At 42.9% G+C, this 10,124-nt stretch overlaps 1 protein-coding gene across 2 annotated transcripts in view; it reads right to left on the reverse strand.

The window, feature by feature from the left end:
- Positions 1 to 10,045, reverse strand: part of cyth1a (cytohesin 1a) — a 39,592-nt gene extending 29,547 nt beyond the window's left edge. The window contains exon 1 of one of the 2 annotated variants that reach the window (XM_018704603.2): positions 9,873 to 10,045. In XM_018704603.2, coding sequence (XP_018560119.1) covers positions 9,873 to 9,891 — 19 coding nt within the window. In that variant the 5' untranslated portion in view covers positions 9,892 to 10,045. Of the gene's footprint in view, positions 1 to 4,170; positions 4,596 to 9,872 lie in introns of those variants that run through there. The other variant, XM_018704604.2, reaches the window with a different exon arrangement.
- Between the last annotated feature and the right edge of the window lie 79 nt (positions 10,046 to 10,124).

The following is a 10,124-nucleotide window of genomic DNA, read 5'->3' on the forward strand; positions in this document are numbered from 1 at the left end:
ACTTTCCAGCAGCAATGGGAACCATCCTTAAGCAGCTAAATCTTCATAAGCTGAAGTAACTTGCTAACACCCAAGAACATTTTGACCTCACACAAGCCTTGCTCATAATATGAAATAGCTGCAGCTCTGTCTTAGTGTACTATGTTAAGCCTTTGGATTACAGTGTGTTTGCAAGTGACAAAGCCAAACCTCAGGGAACGATGCCTTCCACATCCACTCCATATATGATGATGTGTGCCTATAAGAGCCTACTAAATTCAGCTCTTTAAGGGTTATTCCAGCAATTTAGTGCTACACCTCCAATGTTTGTGAGAGAGACTTGTGAGAGATAGATTTAAAAAAAAACATTCAACATTGATTCAGAAGAGGCTGAGATATCCTGACTTTAAATCCCTAAAGTGAGTCAATCTCTAAAAACACTGCACCTCCAAAAATGCAACTCATCTTGATGCTTTCCTGGTCGAGCAGGGTTTTGCAACCTACAGCCCACAATCATTATGTCACTGTGACTGAAAAACAGAGTCACTCCTTTACTCCAGTAAAGCTATGTGTTTACATTACATACAGTTCTTCTTCTGTGTGAGAAAATAATCTGTAACCTTCCTGTAGGAGGAGGTGCCAAGAGTGACCCCTGCTGATCAATTGCAATAACTACAGTTCAACTTCCAGAAAAAGGAGACGAGATTTAAGCAAATTAAACTTACTATAACTGAGTTCATAAATGATAACTGGACACACACACACACAAATCACTAAAACATAAATGATCCCTTAAGACCAGACACTGTCACACAAGTATCTACATATTAACCTCACATTGTGAAATATTTAGTGGTTAGTTAGCTGCAGGGTGTTGGGTCATTTCACATGATGGCTTGCCTCTTTGACATAAAAACAAAAATTCCGCCCTACAAAATAGGCTTATTGAGAAACAGGAGGTTAGTGTCCACACTGCCAGCTTGAAATAAGTAATCACCAAGGTTGAAAAATATCTGTCACCATTAAGATTACTACATGCATGGTTAGACATTCTTTGGCATAAGTTGCGGCTGGAGTTTTGTTGCTCCATGCATGACTAATCTGCACAAGTTGATTTTGAAACCGCTGTTCTCCTTTTACAGGTGCAGCCAGAGATAATGAGACCTTTGGATCGATCCATCCTATAATTTTCTCAGTGAGAGGGAGTGCACACCTGAGCGATTACTGACGTGAGTCATACAGTATAATAAATACAAGAAGGCATCTGGCTTTTTCTAATGGGTATGTGTGTGTGTGTGTGAGAGAGAGGGAGAGCAAGAAAAAATATACTCAACCTTACTTTGCAATTACAAACACAGAGCTCTGCTTTAAATATAGCATACTCTTCACATACCCTGAACAACAAATTTCCCTTATATAGCAGCAACCTACAGCCTACAGTGGAACTAATTTCCACACATAAACACACAGAAATACTGCTGAAGCTGTGACTTTGCATATTAGTTTTAGGAGGAGAGTGTGAAATACAGAGAGAGCACCTGATAAAGTAGGACAGTTGAGAGCCTGCCTGTCTGTCTGGGACAAGTCACGCTTCCTCAGGCTAGGCTCACAGCATTTTGCACTGCATTCATTTCTGCACTTGACATGGTCACCCCCAACAAGCACTATCACCACCCTGGCTGACTATAGGCTGACGAAGCCATTGTTCATCTATAATTAATTATGCATAGGTCTGACTAATAGGTAGTCTTGAGGAATGGCAAAATAAAATCCCTGCTGTTCATAGATGGAGTGTGTCTGATGGAGGCCAGCATGTCTGCGCATTTACAGAATAACAACAGGAACAACAAAAACAGTATGTCACAGTTCACCAACAGCCATGCTACCATGCTTGTTTATCTCATGGCATTTTATCAAGATAAAAACAGAGAACTCAAAGAGAAGCAAATACTCCCATACCACCAAAAAGATCTAATTTGGCTTTCATTCTGTATAGATTTCATCTGCCTCTCTTTAGATTCCCACATACTCCTCTTTAAAGCAGCTCATCAGCAGGGGTCTGTCTGGCCTGGTTCAGCATCCAAAACACGTCAAAGTGTTTGTTATCAGAGGGAAAAACCAGTTGTGTCTAACCAAAATCTTGAGAGGAGGGAAAGACTCATTGTCACTCCCAACTTGGTAGTCTGCCCCTGGAGCCCACATGAGTAATTTCCATGTCAGAGAGTCCCCGTAAAATCACCAGGCACACCTGCCTCACTGCACAGACCAACGTGTGACAGACGACATGTAACCCCCCTGATATTAATCAGCTAAATTACTGTCATGTCTCCTTCTTCGAGTGATACACCGCCTGCCATCAGTGTCAGCCTGTGGCCTGTGAAGATGAATTTGGCATGTTGGCCAACACAGTGATTGTGAACGTTAGAGTCACAGTAACATTTATAGTTGGGACATAACATTGGACATGTGCTTAATCAATATTAGATGCAAAGGAGCAGGCTGGATCACTTTGTATTCCCAGAGAAAGATGATGACTTTGGGAAATAAGATGTCACCACATGAGGTCAGCCAATGGAAGAAGCTGAGTGACTTTTTTTTTAAACTCCTCACATGTGTGGATGTGTTTTGTCTTTTTTTAAACAGCAGTCACACAGTATTTGGCTATATTTTAGGAGTGATTTCATAGTGCTGCTGATACAGCGTGAACTTGCTGGACAATCATTAGATGAGTCACACATGAATCACTTTTATGATTCATGATTAAAAACAGAAACACTGACACATACAGCACACCGCCCAAACTCTTCCCACCACTAGGGGCCCAGAATGTAACGGCTGCCATCACAAGTTGAATGTTATTACAGTTTGAGCAAGAAGAAAACTGACACGTGCGGGCGGGTGACAGCTGAAGTGAAGCCCTTCGGGGATGTACGGCTTCATCTTCAGCCCACAAACTGGACTGGAGGCTGAATATTCAAATGACGAACCAGTGTTTAACTAGAGCTCATCATGCTTTTTCTTTCAGTTCTGCCTGACGTGTCAGTTATTTCTGTTTGCTTGACAAAAATCTGCTAAACATAGCTGTCAACAGAACAATCAAGATCGCAACCCCCAAACCCCACCCCACCCCACCCCCGCCTTGAATCTTCATAACAAAACTAGAGTACTGTGTGTTTTCACACACATCCCTGGTGCTGATTCAGGCATTTTGAAATCACTGAGACAGCAATGCTTCCCCTTGCTACGCACTCAGTCAGCTGATTCACCACAACCTGGTGAAGCCACCCCAGTCACGTCACACTTCCAATGGGAACCTGCGCACCAGCCTGCAGTGCAGTGTAATACAGTTGCAACACTTGACAACCACCCCAAAACAAAGAACTACACAAGCACATACATATCATCTTGTTATTACTGCCGAATGTAAGCACAAATCTGGACATGGGGACAGATGGTGAGTATAAACACACTCCTGAGGAGAACTCTTACTCCATCTGTAATTAAACTGGGAAACACTGAGAGCTGTTTATCTATCTTTAGGAGGCAATCCCCAGTAAACACAACACTGCTGTCCCAGTTAGGATACAGCAACTGGGAAGTTGGGGAAGAGGAGAGATACTCTCATGCCGTGACAAGCAGGGTAGGAGCAGAAAGAGAAGGTTTCAGTCTGGTCATAGGAGGACGGTTTGTGGATTTGCTATACGTGTGAACCAGGATGTGAAATGATCACGGACACAGTCGGTTCAAATTAGTTTGGCCGTGGATGTGTGTGAGACCTGCTGAAGATTAGATCTGCTCAGTAAGTAATAACATTAGCGCACCCTCCCTCAGCGCATGTGTGTGCACAGGGCAGAGGTTTAAGTTGTGCTAAATGAGAGAGCCTCCTTAAGCCGCAAAAGGCTCCCGCTATTTCTGTCCAAGTGTTTGTTTTCATCTCTGGTGGAGGAGCCATGCGTTTGCGACAGCGGCCACACAAACTCATACAAACACAATGACACTGACAGTCAACAGGTTATCTTATAAAGAGAAGTCAGCCAAAACAAGAAGTAATGGTGGCGTTAAAATGATCAACTTTAGTAAGTATTCAGTGTTACAATGCCATAACATGTGCCAACAACCAAACCAACAAAAAGGCTTACTGCAACATACAGACCATGCACTACAAGGCCCAGATCTCTGGCTTTACTTTACCTGGAGCTTGCTGGAGCGTCTTCACAGCTGGACATAAGAATGTCTGAAGGCTGGACACGCAAAGTTCACTCACTGTCCCCATAGCTCCAGTGTGGAATATGTGAGCTGTATGTGAAGGTCTGTCTCTGTCAGTCAGTTGCTCCCTCTTTGACAATTCAGACTGAGAAGGAGGATGAGGGAAGTTGCGAAGGCCCGGGCTCCCCCCTCCCCACTGTGGCCGCTCTGACAAGTCACTCTGAGCTTCTGGCCGTTCTGGCTGTTCTGTCCGCAGAGGGAGACTCCCAACTGCTAAGGCCCCTGCTATGTGTCACTCTGCTTCAACCTAATCTCCCAGTCGGATGAATTCTCCTGCTCCCGGAGGCCAATCTCCGCAAACTCACCTACTTTCTCTTCCCCCTCAATTAGAATGTGCAACTTGCCAGGACGATGAAATCACTTCTGCTTTCTCCCTGTTCCCCTTTTGCACTGGTGTCTCAGCCTCCCTCTATCCTCCTCTGCTCTCTCTCTCTCTCCCTCTCTCTCTCACTCACTCTCTCTCTCTTTTCTCTCCCACTTGCACTCCCTTGCTACTTTACATACTAACTCAAGCAAGTATTCTTAGACCTAACAGATTGCACACATAAATACAATAGCCAGATGGTATTTGAAACTCATATATTAATGTACCTTCAGGACAAATCTCTGCTTTTTATGACTTTTACTGTAACCAAGTTTGCCTGACAAAATTTAAAAACCACCATCACGTGGAAGATCAATTAGAGAAACAATTAAGGGGAAATTGAAAGTTTTACTGTGCATAGGAATAACAGCAAACTGTCTTGTGTCACTCTGTTTTGTGTGGTGCAGTTTTCGAGTTCCATCTCTACCCTCTGTTGCTTTCAGCTTCCAGTCACTCATTTTTGGTTTCAGAAGCCCTGTACATAAAATCAAGATTTCATTGTTGCTTGGCAACAGGTTGGAAGAAATGATTTGCTCCTGGGCAAAGCACTGTGAGCCATTTGTTTTGATTAGATTATTTTCACACCTATTGAGAGTTATTCACCACGACAAAATCACATTTTAGGGGTCTCGGAGCCACGCAACACACACTGTTTTCTTCTTCACACACATACACACATACACACACACACAGTCTTGCAGCAGAATACATTGGTCTGGTTCTGCCACAGATGTGTTTATAATCAACAGCAATTGATCACTTCCTCTTGTGGAGCAAAGCCGAAATATTTACCTCCACTCTTGAACCAGTGCCACTCTGCATGCCACTCTGAATTAGCCCTCGCCTGTCAATCACACCAAGTGTCTGTCACTTCTTAACAACAGAACTCTCTCCTTCAGTGTCAGTCATTAATAAACCCTTCAACTCTGCCCTCATTGTCAATCACACCACCGAGGGTGCCGTGTTAGCAACAGACGTCTGCAGCAATTAGCGTATGGTACAAGGTCAGATCTGACACTCACAGCATTTGTGGGTTTTTGCATGGCTGTAACATCGCCCTTTGATGTATATAGCCATCATTGCCCAGTTCACTGCAGTTCAGTGCCTCAAAGTGACCCCCAGCCACCCCTCTCTGTGAACTGCAAAGTCAGTCCTGGCTACTTTAAAATGCTGCAGCTGCACATCACCCGGAGGAACAGCCCTGTCACAGGAGGAACAGCAGCAGAGGACACAGTGCAGTCAGCACAAATGTTTCTCTTCTCTTTTTTAGTATGCATATTCCTCCCCCACCGCTTGGCTCCACCTTACAGTACCTCTCTGAATGAGTGTGTTAGCAACTGACAGAGCAACTGCATGGAGTATTTACATGTAAACAGATGGGTGCATAGATAGATAGATAGATGGTGAAAAAATACATGCTGTAAATGGAATAATGTCAATATATTACACTGAAAGTGTCAAGTGGCCATGCCTGAGTCCACACAGCAAACTGTAAGTATTCTAATGAAAGCCATAAAGGCAAATTAGCCATAGCAATAACAGTAAATGTAAATTCATTATTCTTAATATCGCCTCATAAGGACTTCTGAGTTATTTTAAGCAAAGTGCAAAAAACTATTAGAGACTTACAGCACCAGATGTACTCAGTGACAGCTTGGAACAGCCTGGACAGCCCTTAAGGGTAGGGTCCATTGGTGCCCAAGCTGCTCAGACACAGTGCTCAATTATATAATAGGTCTGCTATTGGACCTTAATATTAGTCCAAAAACAGAGATAAATTAAGTGTTCTGTTTGAATTTAAACATTAATAATAAATTTTAACCTCTAAAGTTATAGACTAGTCAAAGGCCTTCCCATGGAGCAAAGAAATTAGAGGGGACCTATGCTTCTGTCTGCTCACTAGAAAAGCATAATTTGTATAAAAGCCACTTATATCCACAATAACATATTTTAAATACAGCATTAATCCTGTATAAGCTATTAGCAGTTGCTGTTCTAGAGCTGATTCTGCAATCAGTGCTTCCAGGGGGAGGGTCGGAAATGTAAAAACAATTTTCCTATAGAAATCAATAAAATTTCCCATTACAGAAATAATTAGGTGCAACCACACCTAAGCGATTGAATGCATGCCTCTGTCATGTTGCAAACATCATCATTTAGGAGGAATAGAGGCTGCTGAGATGTGATTTCCTCTGTGTGGTGCTGTGTGCAGTGTATAGGCCTGGCCTTGAACTGGACCCAATGACAGTTTCCTTTAGCAGTTATGCATACATGCCACCAGGTGGACATAGCATGCAACAACACCATTATTCTTGGTTCACTTAGCAGGCCAGAAGGTTTCTCGAGTTTACAGAACAGCAGACTTGGCTTTAATTCAGCTGTGGGATGTACGTAGGTTGAACAACTAAGTGGAAGACCCATGTACAAATATTACAATCAGAAAACCTGCAGCTGCCAGAGTAGACAGTCTGCTTGGAGATTCTGTTGAAAATCAGCCATACAGTATGTTTGACTTTAAAAAGTCAGGTAGGCAGACAAACCTTCTGTGATGGAAAGTGTTCCCCCACTTGGATATAAACCTACAGAGAGCTTGTTGATCTGTGTTGGTGGAACTCCTACATAGCAGCCTAATGTTAGCATCACCTGCAGTGACTAACAATTGGCTAGGGTGGGAGCAGAACAAGCACCTCTGCTGGTACAGCTCAACTGAACATACTCACCACAAAGGATAAGGCTTATCAGCCTAAATATAGACTGACTGTGCTTAGTAACATCTTCCTGATAAAGTTGCAGCACTCATTGCCCAATTTTCCTTTCAGATGCTTTAAAGCTTTAATATTCTTCTTCAGTGTGCTTCTCTTTAGCTGCAACCCTTTGTGATTGGTGTAGATTAAATGATGAAAAACAAAGGGATAAGTCTGTTATCTCTGTTATAAGACAGTTTATTTCTAGATTGGGTTGAGTAAGAAGACAAACTGCAACACAAGTGCAGATTTACATTGACTTTGAAGTGACAATTTTCAACTTCTATTTTTTGTCTTTTCATTTTTATGTCACGGTTCTTCTTTTTTTTATCGCAAAAAAAGATTTGGCGGCATAAGTCCACTGAGATTCTGCTGCTGCTGCTGCTTTGACGGTGACAGTGAGTGTGCTTTGAACGTGAGAGCAGCTTAGTTCTGGAGTAGACCTGTCTCATCGTCATGTTGGGTAAGGAGTGACAGGATACGACAGGAAAACAACATATTGCAGGCCAGTAGAAGCAACGATACTTCTGACACGTCAATCACTCAGTCAAACGGGAGGAGGAGGGGTCAGACTGAGAGTAGAGATGACACCCATAACCGCAGCAACCACATGTACCTGCCGTTGTAGTGCAACCACGCCTATAAGCAGTCAGTTTCCTTTGTGTGTACACATTTCATTATGCAAAAAGAAGCTGAGCTGCACTGACAGGTGCAGGTAGATGGCAAAAGTGCATGAGGAAAGAAAAAAAGAAAAGATAAACAAAGATATTTCAACACCCTGCAGCTCAAAGCCTTTGAAGTGAGTCTTGAAACAGAGCTGCACCCAATAAATCCCAAGATAGCTGGTTTCGGGCACCAGCACCTAGCAACATCACAGGAACAGAGTGCAAAAACACAGTATGTTAATCCTGTCATAAATTTTAGAAGGTTACTGCACATATATCAAGGCCAGGCTATAAAATATACAGACTCACTGCCCTTCTCCACACGAACATAACATTTCTTGTTGCATAAGTCTAGTTTACATTAATAATAAAGGAAGGCGAAAAAAAACATGCCTGTACAAAAAATTACAAGAGTCTGTCAGAGTCAAGTCTTGACAGCAGATGTATTACTTCTATCCTCTCTTCTTCTCAGACTTCAATTATGCTGAACAGTCACGGTGCTCAGGGACAGAAGAGATGAAGAGAGACTCGTACTTACTCATTCAGATCCACGAACAGCCGATTTGACTAAAGGAGGTGTCAGGGACAGTGAGGGTGTTATTTGAATGTGCTGGGGAGCCTCAACATGTCCCTTCTCTTATGCCTCACACTTTAGCACATAATTACATAATCATCGACTGATTCTTCAGATGAATTGCAAATAGGGAAACGCTGACAAGAGAAGAAGACTGCACAGAAATATGACTATCCAGCTGTGAGACTAAGAGAAAACTTGCTGTATGGGCTGGCAGAAGTCACTACTGGACTCGGTATAGGCCAAGACTATTGGATAAGCAATGCCAGAAGTTGAGACACAAAAAATGTATGAGTGCAGATCAATAACCTCAAAGATGGATTTCTACTTAGATTAGACTAAAACTTTTATTTCTCATAAGTGAGTCACAGAAAGTCCTCCCTCCTTTTAACAGGGCATCAGATGGAATCTTGCAATGAGGCCATTGCTGGTGGTTCTATTTTGAGATGCATTAAGCTCACAGAACAACTAAACTGCTAAATTATTGAGATGAAGCCTCTATCATAGCCAAGGCTAGCCATCAGTTAGCTCATAGTGGCCTGACATAATCTAGGAATGGGCGGTGGGGTGTGTGGTGGGGTGGGGTGAGGGTGGTCACCCTATAGCATACATGATGTCAGGACACTGGATTTCCTGTAAAGATGGTTCATTTTACCAACAAGGGCAATTTCATAGGAAGGCACTTTGTCAAACTGTGTCATCTAAAGAGCCTATGCATCTCAGAATAGATGCCAGCGTAGTATAAATAAATCAGTTTGGATCATGTCCATTCCCATACGGGCAGGAACTTTTCTGTCTCTCACTGCATTAATTATACCGTGTAAATATGAGGATTTGTACAGTGTCCACCGTGCTGTCATAACTGCAGTGTGATGCTTAATAATTCATCACACAGATCTTTTTATATCCTTTTGGCTGTGAGTACCACAGAGGCCACCTGTTTTAAAACTGGCTTATAAAAACCCCAACAGGGTAAAATCCTGTGCATGCATTCGAATCAGATAAACACATGGTAAAGTATGACATAATGTCGAGTACGACTTTATATTATGTCATGCTGTCATTGTAACACTCCCATCAAGCAATCAGATTGGCAGAAGTATGAACATCTATGCTCAGTAGACTACAGTCTGTCATTTCTGATCACTTGGCATAGCAGAGCACGAACACTGAAGACACCAATGCTAAAAAAACATGCACTCATGGTACTATCAGGGGCTTGGATCAAAGCATCCTCTAAATGCCAAGCAGTCTGTGTTAAGGGTGGGATGAGGACAAACCGTAATTCTCCCCCTCCATCCTGGTGGTCCTGATGCTGCTGCAGGCGTCACTGTCCGGGGATGTCTCTCGCCAAGAGCTCGCAGCAATCCGGATACCTTCCTCCTTCCTTCCTCCCTTTCTCGTTTCTTCTTTTTCGCTCTGCCCTCCTCTCCTCCTCCCCTCCCAGGATTCAACTTGATGGCAGGCTCTAGAAAGAAAGACACGAGCTCACTCTGAGGTGCTACTTTTCTGCTTGTTGCTGTTCTGTTTGT

The sequence above is a fragment of the Lates calcarifer genome, linkage group LG11 (assembly GCF_001640805.2).
Source record: "Lates calcarifer isolate ASB-BC8 linkage group LG11, TLL_Latcal_v3, whole genome shotgun sequence".
Classification (NCBI taxonomy): Eukaryota; Metazoa; Chordata; class Actinopteri; family Centropomidae; genus Lates; species Lates calcarifer.